This window comes from Tyto alba, unplaced genomic scaffold (assembly GCF_018691265.1).
Source record: "Tyto alba isolate M040663 unplaced genomic scaffold, T.alba_DEE_v4.0 Super-Scaffold_13, whole genome shotgun sequence".
NCBI lineage: Eukaryota > Metazoa > Chordata > Aves > Strigiformes > Tytonidae > Tyto > Tyto alba.
The window spans coordinates 19,311,456-19,327,148 of NW_024881275.1; the positions used below are offsets into that span (position 1 = coordinate 19,311,456).

The 15,693-nt window shown below is 38.7% G+C and overlaps 1 protein-coding gene across 2 annotated transcripts in view; it reads right to left on the minus strand.

Moving 5' to 3' along the window:
• The window catches only part of DTWD2 (DTW domain containing 2), a 94,110-nt gene that overhangs the window by 61,699 nt on the left and 16,718 nt on the right, over window positions 1-15,693 (minus strand). For both annotated transcript variants that reach the window (XM_042787961.1, XM_042787962.1), the window contains exon 2: window positions 66-156. In XM_042787961.1, the coding sequence (XP_042643895.1) occupies window positions 66-156 (91 nt within the window). The remainder of the gene's footprint in view (window positions 1-65; window positions 157-15,693) is intronic.

The following is a 15,693-nucleotide window of genomic DNA, read 5'->3' on the forward strand; positions in this document are numbered from 1 at the left end:
CTTGTCTACCATTTGCTGCATTAGGACTCTAGCTGAACTCCAACAATTATCACAGCCTTACTCACCTCTGCTGGATGCTGAATTATATACAAGCAGGTGGAGACCTTTAGCGGATGTATTGGCAGGAATGGACATAAACACACCTTCTGAGGACGGCTACATGACAGAAAGGAATGAGAGAACAATAAAAGCAATCAGCAATTTATGAAAGATGGCACAAATACATTGCACAAATACATTCTGCATCCCCAGAGGCACACTAAGAACTTCCCCATATACACACACTGTATTAAACCTGATGTAACCTCCTGTTTGAAACTCCTGGTTATAAAAACAAAGCAGCAAGGTTTTCACTGAAACAGCATTTTGAGAACAATATTCAGACCCTTCCTGTGATTTGATTAGAATTAAAGCACTCTAAAAAATCCTTTAATCATCTTTAAGAAGAGAAACTCACTAGTATGCATACCTCAATCAGAGAAGTCTGTTACTGCTTTTCATACCAAGTTAGCTTTTCAACAATTTGATAAAATATTATATAATTTATCATTGATATAATATTTATAATAATTACAAAATAAAATTTTTGAAGTGTACACACATGAAACTCCAGACATGCTATATGTATGACTAATTTTTTATAATTCCACATATGCTGAAATATGTAGTAGACATATAGTATGAAAAGAAAAAATCCTTATAAGGAACTTCTAACTTAAGGCTTGAAAAAGAAAATAAAAAAGATTTAAAATTCTTTGTTGTACTGCAAATAGCTGTTAAAATGATTATTAGGATAACTGTATCTAATTAAATTACTTTAAATATTTCTTGGTATGAAACTAATATGCTGAATGATCAAGGACAAACAGAAGCAAAGAATTAAGCTCGGAGTTATACACAGACTAATTGAAGTTGTTACACCAAACACACACATACACACACTCATGTGCATGCACAGAGGTCACTATAGCTACTTGCATATGTCATGCAATAACTCAGAATAATTAAGGATTTCCTTAACAGTGTAACTATTACCAGTATTCACCAGGTAAAGTCATACTGCCTCTAAAAACAAAGCTCTCTGAACTTAAAAAATACAAAGTCAAGATTCTCAGCAGAATGCTAGGGACTCAGAGCACAACTTCACCTGCATCCTCCTTGTAATCTTTATTGGTAACCGTTTATATCTTAGTCACATGTGAGAGACAGGATGCAACCATTGCAGTAGACGCGATTTACAGAAGTGAATTCTGAAGACAGGTCCAGATCAAGTTGGTGGTGAGCCTGACTGACACTGCACTTGCTTGTCCACAAGAACATGCACCCAGCCAAGTGTACTAAGTAAAGTTGCTGTAACTCAAGCCTGTACAACTGTTCCCTAGTCAAACATTAGCACTTACCAGTAAATGGCAGCATTATACAAAGACAATAACAAAAGATAAGCTCCTCTAACAGCTGACAGGTTGTGTTAATTTAATTCCCCTACTTCTAGCCCCAACTACAGAGACACAAAGATTATTCCCTTCTCCCTAGGGTATACAGTTAAAGGTTACCCAACAACAGTTGAAATCCAAAGCTGTGGGAGGAACAGTTGATGCAAGTGAAGGAACTGGTGCTGATCAAAATAAGCACTGGGTAAAGTATTTTAAAATATTTATACTAAAAGGCCCACGGCTATGAAATGAGCCTAATGACCAAATGGAAATTACTCTCATACACTCTTCTGGTATACTGTTCCAGTGGCCTGCTGTCTGTCTTTTGCACTTCTAGTGCTGGCATTTTCCTGTTGCTTATCCTGCCTACATTTGGCACATTCTGTTGTACTAAAAAAATAAGTACTCGTTAATTTCACTATTCAGCAGGCTATTCTGGAGACCTTCACCATGAATGAACTGAAACCAACCTTGCTTCCAGATCTGCTGGGTCTAATTTCAGAAGCTCTCCACCGCTGTACCACTGCCTTTTTTCCAAAATTTTCTCACACATAACCAATTGAAACAGAAATTTCTGAAAACAGTTTTGTTAACCTAGAAGCAGCAAATACCCCTGGAGGCTGCCTGTTGACTGTGCCCCAAGTAGTAAGTAGAAGCTCACCCTCTTTCTGATCATCAGATTTAGTGGAAACTCAATTTTGTACTAAGAGTGATTTGTTAATTTTTTTCTGTTATTAAATGGTCAGTTTCACTAACAAGAGAAGCTGTTAAAGTTCTCCCCATCATGGCATTTCCTACCGAGGAAAGATTAAGGCACAAAAATCTACTACACAAATTTGTTCCAAAACAGTTAGCTGGTGACTTCAGTCCAAAGAGCTGATTGTTCACTAGCTTCTACAAGCAGATGGAAACAGTTTCTGGTGATTTCTGACCTCAGGGTGTTTAACTATAACAAAGTTGACTAGATACAATTTACTTATTTTCAAGACTCCCTTTTGCATATGCTTTCTGTATTTTCCACATTGGCTTGGATTTTTCATGGGTAGTTTTTTAAGCTTCATTAACCTCACCAAAAAAAAATCCAAATCCCAACCCAAAAAAAGGAAATTACCCAGAAAGCAAGCATTTTCAAACAGTTACAGAATAAACTCTACGTATAATTTGATTTGTAAGGAGCAGAGCACAAGCCATGACTAATAAATTACCTTCCAATATAATTTAATTACTTACATGTGTATATACATTACTTAACTTTAAGCACCCAATTAAGTATCTAATTATGTTGAATATGTACTTTTATGACACCACCCTGGGGGCACAAGACTTATTTCTGTACTCTCACTTTGGTACCTAACAGTTACTGTGTCAGGACAAAAAAAAAAAAGTTATTCCTACATGAAACTGACTTTATGAGCCTACATCAGTCAGATATGAAGCACTGAAGAACGAGAGTTCTCTTCCACCACCACAAAAGCCACCTTTGCTCTGAGAAAGGCCACCTACACAGAAAAGGCTTTTTGTCTTTTTCTTTTGTTTAAAGATGCTGCTACAGCCTTGACCTACATATGCAGCTGACGTTACAGAAAAGTAGGAGCAGCACCAGGGAAATTATTTAATGATGGACATCAGTTTTCTCACATTTCTGGAAATTAAAGTAACAATCTGCAGGAGCTATAGTATTCAGAATATTAAGGAAAAGGTTTGTGGGTGGGGATTAGGATCTGAATGAGGATAATTTTTACAGTACTACTCACCTGTATGCAATTTCACTACAGCTCAAAGCTATCCATTGAGTTCTTACCTGTTTTTCAATACACAATTTCTCGCTTAAAAACTTATGACAAAGTAACCTGCCACATTGGTGGGAAAAAAAAATAAAATCATTCTGTGCCTTGCAAAATGTTCCATATGCAAAAGATAGCCATGCACATGCACAGACTTCTCATAGCTTTCTTTATTCACATCTAAATTAATGATGTTCAGATTCAGAATAATGTTTAGTCTATTTTCCCAGCAAAACCGAATCTTGACAGTGGACTGTGTTGTACCATGATATCAGGTTTAGCGTGATTACTAGTTTCTGGGCAAAGATACTCTAAAAGTGAATATACAGCAGCCTGGAAAATAGTGAGCTCATTCTGAAACTTCTTCCAAATCTCTGTATGATTTTCCTACAAACACAAATATCCTCACTTACTTTGGGACTAAGTTTTACCTTGTCACAACACGTCCAAAGGGCTTCTGAAAACAGGCACCATCCTGGGAATACAAATTAGTGTATTCTTACACTCATATTAAGAAGACTAAAGGTAGGTAATTCAAGGATTTAAATCCAGAGTAAACAAAGAATAACAATGTTACAATTTTATGTTCAGCATTTGTAGATATTTCTAGGGAAAAATAAAGAGGTTAAGTGTGCCAAACACATGTTCCAGAAACAATGCTTGCAATATTAAATTGAAGAGGAAGCTGATGTTTTTAAACTACTATCATTTGCAGCAACATTTTCATGTTCCAAAACATATTGCCAAGGTCAGACCTCAGACTCTGTCTTTTCAAAGAAACACACCTGCCCAAACAGAAACTGCTGCTTCAAGTAACTTACGATTTCTCTACACAAAACACAAGGGTTCAAGGCCAAAACCCACCTGAGAAGACTGGAGAGAAGCCACGAAGTTACCACATGTTTGCTTTATACTAAAGTTTTAATACATGTTTTATACTAACACAAGTCCATTACACACATGCATTAAAACAACACTCAGGAGTTTTACAAAGCTGTGTTGGAAGTTTAAAGGCACAAACCCATACGTTTTAAAAAAAAAAAATCAAGAAGTGTTATTTCTGCTAGTTTTATGTTAGAGGACAAACACAAACTAAAAATGGTTTTAAGATTACACTTTGCATCCTTCACCTTAATCACTACAGCTATAGAACGACCTTAAAACGAGTGGATTAAGTTAAACATACATAAACATAAAATGATGCATTTAGGAAGAAACAATCCTAATCCCACATACAGAAAAACCCCAGGGTCTCAGGTTAATATGGAATGACATTCAGGAGTAAGAATTTATGATAAACAGTTCTGTGAAAATGGCAGTTTAATGCCTTGCAGTTTTCAAAAATGCAGATGAGAAGTTAAACATTACTAGGAAAGGATGAAAGAATTAAACAGGGAACATTATTATGCCACTACATAAACCTCTAGTTTGTACTCATAATGAAAAAAAAAAAATGCTGAAGAAACTACGTCAAAAACAAATATGAGAAGTAATTCCTCATGCCAAGGGCCACATATCTCTTTGCTAACCAATGCTGTGGATACAAGAACTTTACATGGCTTCAAGGGAAACTGAAAAAATTGTGAAATAAAAATCCATCAGACATGGAAGCAGCAACAGTGAAGGTATAAAGCCACAGCCAACCCAGGAAGTCCCCTGAGCTAAAGTCAGCTGGAGTAAGGAGAGAAGTATCAGCATATGCTTACCCTTTCTTCTTTAGATATATGCATACACTCATTACTACCTACATCTGTTCACATCTGGTGACAGCACACTATGCAAATGGACCTTTAATATGCTCTAGTATGGCCATTCTTCTATTCTCAGTCATTCTGCACAATTTGAAATGAATGCACGTAACACCAATTGCAGTGGCTTGACATTACCTAGATGTAATTTTTTACTTCTTGTATTCTAGCTCTAAAATTTGTCTGTAGGTACTTACGCATTTCTCTGGACAAAATCTTACAACTCCTTTGGGGTAGCCTTCTGTAATTGACAGGACTTATTGCCATCTTAAAAATAATTTGCCGAGTATATTATGTTTCTGCTTTCCCTCACCCTGTGGCTACACAGTATGTGACCCAATGCAATTGTGACAACTTTCATGGAAGATAAGAAGCCACCCCTATTAAGCGAAAGCCCCTCTTGCTTGTGCTGAAGTGAAATAACAGATTACCTCACCCTCTACATGCCTGGGGCCCATCTGGCAAACTCAGGGCTAGTGCAGCCATAAGGAGGATCTGGTATTCCCTATAGCTCTGCTCATATTAAGCACAGATCCTGCAAGAAGAGCCAAACTACTATGATCACCAGCTGAACTGTATATTAAAGACAGGCCTAAAGTTTACTCTAGCTAAGTCTACACAGCAGACATGATTTCTGAAAACTTGCCCATCCTCTGATCCTACTAAATACAAATCAGATTTAAAGTAGAAATTCCACAGCTGATGTCCCAAATACACAAGCTCTGCTGATCTGCTTTGTTAACTGAAGCTCACACATGCTTTTAAACTGAGTAAGAGGAAAACTGTGAACTATAATACTGAAATAATAAATTAAGGAATTACTTGGATTTCTCCCTCTTGTTTTAAGATCGAACAGCATAAGCTAATTTAATCACTAACACTGTTTCAATTGTTATGAGCTGCCCTTATTTTCTCAGTATCAGGTAGTTTGTAGGTAACGTGTTTGGGTGATTTTACAGCACTACGAGGCGGTTGTGGAACATTACCATGGAAGTATTTCTCTCTGTTGCAGTGCTAGCAGTTCTTCAGTCTCATGCCCACTTACCCTGGAGCACAAAAATAATGAAATAACATCTCTGCCATTCTTCAGATTTAATTATTAAATTCCTGATCATCCTATTTTGTTGATTTAACTCTCCTGCTTGCACTACTGTACTTCTGAGTTGTCTACTGCTATCTTCACAACAATTCAGACCAACTAGCCTACAGAAGACTGACTCCCACAGACAAGATCAAGAAACAAAAACTTAGCAGAAGTAAAATGTGATAGAACCTCATCCTTTTTTAGGCTCAGTTTTCTGATTACATGTCTACCAGCTCTTCAATTTCACTTTAAAGTAAGTTTTGGAAAGCCATCTTTTTGAGAAACGCTACAGCTCTCATGAAATGCAGAGAAACTCAAGGGGCCAACAGCACGGTTTACGTTTCTTCTAGGCTTACTTTGAACATTCTTCATTCAAGCAAAATTGCAAGCCTTACTTTAATGGTGTTTCCTGAGATAAATCAAGCATAGAAGATTACTCTGACTCCATCATGATCCAGCTTCCATCTTTTCCTCCAGTATCTTTCAAAAGACTCTGGAACCCACTGGTCACAAGGCATAAAAATTTAAAATTAAATCCTTACAAACTTCATTAAGAGTCAACAGCCACATAAATTAAAATCACAGTGTCAGAAACACAAGTGGAGAGAGTAGAAAGAACAATCAACAAAGCACTTCCTTTTCCACTTGGTAACCTGTATAGCAACAGCTTCCTGGCAATAAAAAAGGAAAAGGAAAAAGGAAAAAAAAAGAGGTATATTGCTGAGATTTTGCTTCCCATGAGAATTTAAAAATAAATAAAACAGGTGCATCGTTATGGTTTGTTTTGTTGTGGTTGGTTGTTTTTTTTTTAATAGTACAGCCAGTGAATTTAATGGAACATATCCGAGATTCCTGAGTAAAATGATACATGTAAATAGAGAAGCATCTAATAATCATAGTGCAAATTATTTGTGCCTTTTGAGTTTCGAATGTATACCTTAAAGGTTTATTAATTAAATACGTATATTAATTAATAAAATACAACTTTCAAAACTGATTATGATATCTACTGACTAGTCAACCTGCATTCCTGGACAAATCACACATATACCCCTTCTCATTCCCAGTTCTTCAACCTCTTCATCAGCTCTAGAAGCATTTAAAGAGCACAAGACTAATTATTCTGCTAACCTCCTCTGTAAAAACATACAGAGAAAAGATACTCTATCCAAAGAAAAGATCACACATAACAGGAAAAAACTTATTTCCATGTTACCTGCCAACATGCATCAACTACTTTGCAAACAAAATTTAGGTGCCTTTAGATGTAAAGAGGCAACTAGTTAAAGAAATTTTAGTTATCCTGCACAAAGGCTTTTGTGCCCTTTTCCATACAATTAGGGAGAGCAACTTCAAGCAATCTGAGAGAGATATAAATTAACTCAGCTGATCAGAAATTCGGAACACCTGTTTCAATTCATACAGAAGCTCTACCACTATGCCAGAAGAAAGCTAAGAAGTCATTTGGTGTCTTTACATTTTGTGGAAGATCATTTTCCAATGCATAGGGAATGTGAACTGTGCTAATGAGCTAAAGACACTGAGTTTGAATGTCGGGACTCCATATAATATCTACAGATATCAGCTTCATCCTTTCATTGCTCCAGAGTGACACGTAGAAATAGAGAAGCATCCTCCTAGAAACATGTGTTTTGGGCATTATCAGACAGAATCAATTTAAACTTGAAATGTATTCTGTTACAAGTTTCAAAACTTTTCCATTTAGTTCCAGGAAAGCCACTGCAACACTACATTTTAAATTCATTAAAATATAACAGACTAAGTTCAGCATTTTGTACCAGAAGAGATTCAAGGCAGTACCATGAATTTCCAAACCAACACAACCATAAAACTAAACAATTAAATACAGGTTACCATTGTATTTGACAAGTTAGTTTCCAGAGGACTTTTCTGATAATTGTACAGTTGACACAACACAGTATCTGTTCTTGCCACAAGACACTGCCAACACAGTGTCCTGGTTTGAGCCCAGAGGGCAACTGAGCACCACACAGCTGCTCACTCACCCCTTTCCCCTCAGGAATGGGAAGTAGGAAATAAAGCAAAAGGCTCAGGAATCAAGATAAGGGCAGGGAGAGATGAGTCACCCATTCCAGTCACAGGCAAAAGACAGATTCCTTAGGGGAAGTAACATCAATTTAATTCAGACACAAATAACAGCAACACTTAACAGACAGAGTAGGACAGTGAGAAGCATTACCACATCTTAAAAACACCTTCCCCCATCCCTCCCTTCTTCCTGAGCTCAGCTTTGCTCCAGATTTCTCTACCTCATCTCTCCCATTGGCACAGAGCGGCAGAGAATGGGGACGTGCTGTCAGCCTCACCACTCCTTCCTCCTTGGGGCGTGGGGAGGAGCAGTCCTTGCACTCTTCCCCTGCTCCAGTGTGGTGTCCCTCTCATGGGAGAGTCCTCCACAAACTTTCTCTGACGTGAATCCTTCCCACACGCCACAGCATTTCCAGGGCTGCTCCAGCATAGGTTCCTCCCATGTGTTGCAAAACTCCCAGAGCCGAACTACAACAGTGGGGGCTGCTTCCCTCAGACTCCCAACCTTCTTCAGGTGCAGCCACCTGTTCCAGCATGAGGTCCTCCATGGGCTGCAGGAGGGCAGCCTGCTCTCTCACCATGGGATACAAGAGAGTCTCTGAACCATCAAACTTCCCGCCTTCCACTGATCTCAGTGTTTGCATAGGTGTCCTCCCAACGACTCCTCCTCTCAATTCCCCTTCTCTTCCCAGGTTCCCCTTCTTAAATATGTTATCACAGAGGCAGGGCCATCATCGCTAATTGGCTTTGCCTTAGCCAGACATGAGTCTGACATGAAGCCGGGGGAGCTTCAAGAAGCTTCTCACAGGGGCCACCACTGTAGCACCCTGCCCTGCTACCAAAACCCTGCCACATACACAAACCCAGCACACACAGCAAACTTACTCACAGTATTAAGAGGCATGATATACAACACAGGCACCCAAAATGCAACGTAGTATTTTTAGACAAAGCTGCCTTTGAACCAACCTGGTATTTCACAATTGAAACTATCGGGAGCAGGAGATGCAGCAATGGCAGAAGGCAATGGGATGGAGTCAGAGATCTGTCAGAGAAGAGGTACAGAAAGAGATTCTGAAAGGCAGACAAAGCCATTTCCCTGCCTCTCAACAAGGCATGCACTACTAGTGAGCAGCTAAGAGATCACAGCACTATTTCCTAGCATTCAGATTGCCCTGGCACCGGGTCTCAGCAGTTCTCCTCCCAAGTGCTATGGTGAGAAGATAATTCCCTTGCCCTTCTTTCCATTTTCCACTCTACTCTCAATCATATGGGCTATAACCTTTCTGACCAAAACCCTGATTATGTTTTCTATCATATTTCTCCATAAATTTGAACACTACTTATCTCCTGCAAACTGAAACAATCCTGGGCTTTTGCCCAGAGCAACAGACTTCAGAAAACCCAAGCAAAGAGTAAGGCAGTTAATTGACAGAGGCATCAAGCAATACCAGTAGAGAGTAAGTTCAAAAGGAAACCTGTATTTGTTTCATGAATATCTATGTGGTACATCTTATCACATGATTATAGGAACAAAAAATTCCCAGCAAGAAAAAAGGTATCCATCATCAAGAGCTATTAAAGCATGAAAATATGCTTTTTGGTTCATAAAATCCCAGAACCACTATTCCTATCAGCCACAAAATATCACTCTACGGTTACCCTATATTTATGCCAATCCTCAGGCACTTGCTTTTCACCACTGTTCAACTCTCCACCATATGAACTTCAGGTCTGACCCATTTGTTCTAAGTATGGTTTACTGACACAGATCACTATTTTAAAAAATACAGCTGTAGGGTCATGCACAAGCAGCTCTCAAGTCTTTCAGTGTTCATCAGCACACTAAGAATGAGTGCACATTTTACTGCTACTGAACAATACAAAACATTGGTTGAGCCATAGATCTCAAAAGAAATGAAGCAATAGACCATACCCAGCTCCTACACTCAACAGAAGAAAATAAAGTTCAGCAAAATAAGTGTTCAGAACAAGACCACAGACTGTATGTGGTTCCATTTTAACATTTACTTTCAGAGTAACACAATAAATTTCAGCAACAATGTCCTGTGAAAAAAAGGTAACAAAATGTATCTCGAAAAGCAAAAACATCAAAACTATCCTCAATACAAGTCTTAAAGAAGCTATTCTCTTAGTGCTGATTTTGAGCTTGGTCCCTTCTGTTGTTGACAACCAGCCACTCGAAATGCGATTTACATCACCAACTTATTTATTTTTCAGCACCAAACAGCTACCTGTTTGTAATGATTTTCAGCCAAAGCTCAACTGGTCTGGACTTGAACAAATGCAGCAAAACATTTGAAAAGCCTTACTTACAAAGATTAGAAGATGTTACTCTCCCAAGATGTATGACTAGAATTGGACAAAAAAGCCAACTCTCCAGAGGTAAAGGATGGAAGCAGACATTTATTTCATAACAAGCTCAGAGTTCTTATTAAGGACAACCACCGGCCTTCTGGAAAATTACATCAGCTAGTGTGTTTCTTGAAAAACTATGCTAGTAAGTAAAGTAAGTGCATGAGTGTGTGTACATATATCTATATGTATTTCTCTCCAGAAAATATGCATTTGTGAAAGTATCTAAAATTAGTAAAGATTAAACCTTCCAAGTATTTGGTAGTTTATATATCATTCCAAACTTCCTTTCTGTTTTGCATTATCCTATTTTTCACAGTAGTTATGAACACTAAGTAAATAGTGCAATATATTTATTTTTATTATTATTATTATATATTGAAGAGACAGTTGTATCTAGAGAATTGCCACTTAAGGGTGAAGTGACTTTTATGAAGTTTATAATGCTACAGTGACAGGAAATTACATTAGAAGTATTTTAAATTAATTTGGACATTTTCTTTAGACTTTGACATTACAGTAGAAGGTAACAGGTGACAACAAAATTAGGAGCTTCATTAGTACAGCATCTGTATGAATGCTATAAGTTAAGTGTCCTCAAGGTGTGTTCTTTTACATATTTTCATGGTGAAGGTATACAGACAAAAATCAATATATTTCAAAAACGTGGACAAGGTCTGTACCACCTTTATTAAAAGCTCTAAGTTGTACAGTGTTCTCACGTGACCATTTCTCAAGGCAATAACCTTTCTGACTGACCAGTTAAATCACTGTCATGGTTTGAGCCTGGTCGGCAGCCAAACACCACACAGATGCTCACTCCTCCCTTCTCTTCCAGCGATAAGAAGGGATAAATGATTCAGACTTGTGATTTGAGATAGGACTGGGATGGGAAAATCACCCTTTATGACCACGAGCAAAAGGCAGACTCATTAGGGGAAGGAAAAAAAGAACATACATTTATTACAGACACTAACAACACATAACAGAGTAGGACAGTGAGAACACCTTCCCCTCACCCCTCCCTTCTTCCCGGGCTCAGCTCTGCTCCCGATATCTCTACCTCCTCCCCCAGTGGCACAGGGGCAGGGAATGGGGGGTGCAGTCAGTGCTGCCACTTCTTCCATCTTTGATGGGGGGAGCTTCTGGACTTGAACAAATGCAGCAAAGCATTTGAAAAGCCTTATTTACATCTTGTAATCTGTAATGCTTCTGGAACTTCTTTTCCCTGATCCATCATGGTCCTTCTCTCACAGGAGACAGTCCTCCACAAACTTTCTTCGATGTGAGTCCCTCCCATGGGCCACAGCATTTCCTTACACTGCTCTGGCGTGGGACTCCAACTTTCTCCAACTGGATTCCCTCCCATGAGCTGCAGCCCTTCCTGAGCTTCTCCAGCGTGGGACTCCCCCGCATGCTGCAATCCTCCCAGCACTGAATTACAGCAGCAGGGCTACCTTTTCCCACAAGACCCTGGGCTTCTTTGGGCACAGCACCTTGATCAGCCATGCAATATGAAACACAGACCATAAATCAGTGTCTGCTCCACCCTAGATCTCCATGGGTGGCGGGGGGGGGCCGCCCTGCCGTCTCACCACAGGATACAGGGGGGTCTCTGCTCCGGCACACCTCCCCCCTCCTTTCTTCCTCTGTTCCTCCACTGACCTTGGTGTTCATGCAGCTGCAGCAACTCCCCCTCACAAGTCCCACTCCTCCTCACCGGGTCCCTTCTTAAATACGTTATCGCAGAGGTGCAGCTGATTGGCTCAGTTTTGGTGCAGAGGTGGAGCTGACATGGAGCTGGGGGAGCTTCGCGAAGCTTCTCACAGGGGGCTGCTCCAATAGCCCCCTCCCCTGCCACCAAAAAACTCCACCACTCACTCAAACCCAGGACAACCATAAATAAAGGACAAACAAGAAAGTTTTGGGATTTTTAGCTTGGAATGTTCATGGCAGCTTTAAAAGGCTAATCTGAACATATTAAAAAAACAAATATCTTCTGATGCTACGAAAGTGAAAAGATGCAAAGAAGAAAAGAACAAAATATCCGCACTGTATATTTTCCTAACTTATTATATGGAAGCAGACCTTGGCAGGCAGCTTTCCTTGAAAATAAATTAACAAATCAATAGAAGAACACTCTTTCAACTATTTCAACTGTTTACATTAAAGTTGGCTGTGGTTTCTATTGTAACTCATAGGAGTAAATACAAAAATAGCATTTAGCTTATGAAGCACTGCAGTCATTACAGAAAGGCCAGGAAAGCCAAAAACTAATGAGCCTGAGATTGTTGACATTTTCATGCATCTTGGCTCTCCAGTATGGCAAAATAGCTGGCACTCTGACAAGCTTGATGCCAGACAGTTAGAAGAGCTTTAAATTTGCTGAAAAAGGTGAAATGGTAATGGCATTTAAAGCAAATCATTCAGACATTAAGAAGTTAAACTGAAGTTTTACATTTCCAGCCTTATAATTCCCAATCTGTCTCAGAAGTTTAGAGGCTGTCACAAAAAAAAGACAAACCAGAAAAAATCTGTAATCAAAAAATTATTGTGGAAAAGCTCAGAATTTCCTGGGGAACAGAGGAACCCACCAATCCAAGAATGAAAAAGAAAAAAATTTCTAACAATACAGAATCAGCATCTTGATTCTTCATCCATTTGTATATATGCAGAGAACACTCCAATTAACAGCATACAGTAAAAACAGAAGTAGATTTTTTTAAAGAGCATATGTAGTTCTCAAATTCATGCTTCTTAAGTTAAATGAGGTCTGTGGATATAACTGGCTGAAGATAATTTTTTTTGCAACATTACAGAAGTACATTTGTTTGAATGTTTGCTTCAAACTGGAGTGTTGTATTTCCCCAAATGTTTGTTACTATTTCAGCCTTTCAAATAATAAATACAAAATAAGAAACTGTGCCATTGGCTTTATGTGATAAAGTTCAGTCCAGCTATGGTTTATTTAAGTTGACATGCAGCTTGTTTAAAAGATGGTTAAGAAGTGCCTACATCTGAAAATGATGCACCAAACCATTTCCAACATAAGAATATAAAATGGTTATAAAAATAAAAGCTGTCAAAGAGACTCTCTTTAAGTTTTTATTTCTAACCCTTTCTTAATTTATGTCTCTCAATCAATTTTAATTGAAAAGACACAGAATCTGAACTTTGTGTAGGCAGGATTTTATGAACTCTCACTATACAATCTGACCTATTCCCCTTTCTAAAGGCTTATACATAAAAAAGGAGAAAAGGTGTGAGCAGTCACTTGGCTAGAATTAGAGTTGTTGCCTATTTACCTGCAATAACATCACATACTAGGAAGGTCTGTCTCAAGTTGGCTCAACATATTTCCATTATCTTATATTCTTGACTAGAACTGGAAATAAAAAGCTGAAAACTATCTTAAAGGTATGGACTAGAACAGGGCAGAGACCACTAAGCTACAAACCGTCCAGAGAAGCAAAGGAAGTACCTGCTGTGTGGCTTCCCTAGCAAGGGCCACTAAGCCAAGACGAGACCAGGGCTGCTCCTGCCACGCAGTGGGTGCCCTCACCAGGCAGCACACAACCATCCACCACTACTGCTGGGCCCTTAGCCCCCAGCTGATGCACTTGTTCTTCAGCCACTTCAATTTCAGCAAGTTTCAAAATAAAAAAATCCATTCAATATTAAATTTTATTTAATAATGTGGAATGGCATTTTAGCAAGCATTAATACACTCACCAGTGTATTTTTAGCAGCACTTCAGCTTCTGTTTAGGTTAGTGACAAAAAATTAACTAAGTCTTAATTGTATATGTATACAATTACTCACAGATTTTATTACATTTTTATACAGATTTGCAAGACAAATCAGTCCAGTGCACTGCTAACATCTGTATCTCCACACACAAAATCACACATAACCGATAAATTAGAGAAGAATTAGCACAACATAAAGGAAGTTTGCTTTTGCCTCCTATTCAGCCTGTTTTCAGCAGAATGATAGGGTTCTTCCAAAGCATTAAAAGCCACCACACACAGAACTCAACACTGACTCTCTGCTGGCACCAAACTTTTGCTATAATCAAGAGAGGACCAAAAATATATCACTCATGGAACTTGGACTTCTGTACAGCAGATGACCTCTTCTGACTTGCCACGAGTAACAGGCAGAGTCCTCCCTTTAGCTTCGGGTCTGGTAGGCTTGCTAGTCTGCTCCATGCCTGCCCAAAGAGCCTCCTCACAGACAACTCACAAATTGAGGCTAACCAGCCCTTCTCCCCCTCTCCTTCTCAGTCTGGTAGCTTGACATGAGGGAAGACAGGCTCTTTTGCACCCCACGTGGAGCGAACGGTCATAGTGAACATTGCAGTGATCCAGAGGAAAGGCAGTTTGAGAAACTGAGGGATTAAGACATTGCTAGCTGGAGTTAGTGACAGTACATTTCAGCTGCATTCAGTGGTTCAAACAGCAACTGAAGCTATGTAAATGCAGTCTACAAATCTGATGTTAAATTACCTAAAAGCTTCCTGCACTGTTGTTTTGCTGTTGTTGGTTTCTTGATTAAAAAAGGACAATTACAGCTTGCCATTAAGGGCAAGCGTGCAAGAATCTATGCAAGAATAAAAACTTCTAACACTAACTTTCCACGTCACAATTTATGAAGTTTTTCAGAAGTTTTTCAGTTTTGATCTTTTGATCTGAAGTTAGTTTAAGGTACATCCACAGCCTTCTCTCGTTCTAAAAACAAAAACCACATATCAACAAAACTGACTTTTATATCTCTACACAAAAAACAGGTTTTTTAATTTTTTCAATTTACATCTACCTATACAACTTTACCTTATTTAATATAGTATTTTACAGGCAGAGCCTATTGGTACGTATACTTTATTTACTAATAGCACTCTAAATCCTAGTTTGAAACAAGTAAATGAGAAAGGGGGGTTAACAGCTCAGTTCTGCACCAAATGAAGTCCCAAGTGAATTCTACCATTGATTTTTAATGAAAGCAGGCTCAGTACCCACACATCTTTTAGAAGTTAAAAGAAGAGCTAAATTTTTGCATCTCTCAATCCATCTAACAATGCCATACCCTGTCACTTAGAGCTACGAATTCAAGCTTTCTTCCTTTCACAACACACACATACACCCAAAAAAAAAAAAAAAAAAAAAAAAAAAAAAAAAAAAAAAAGCAATGAAACGAAG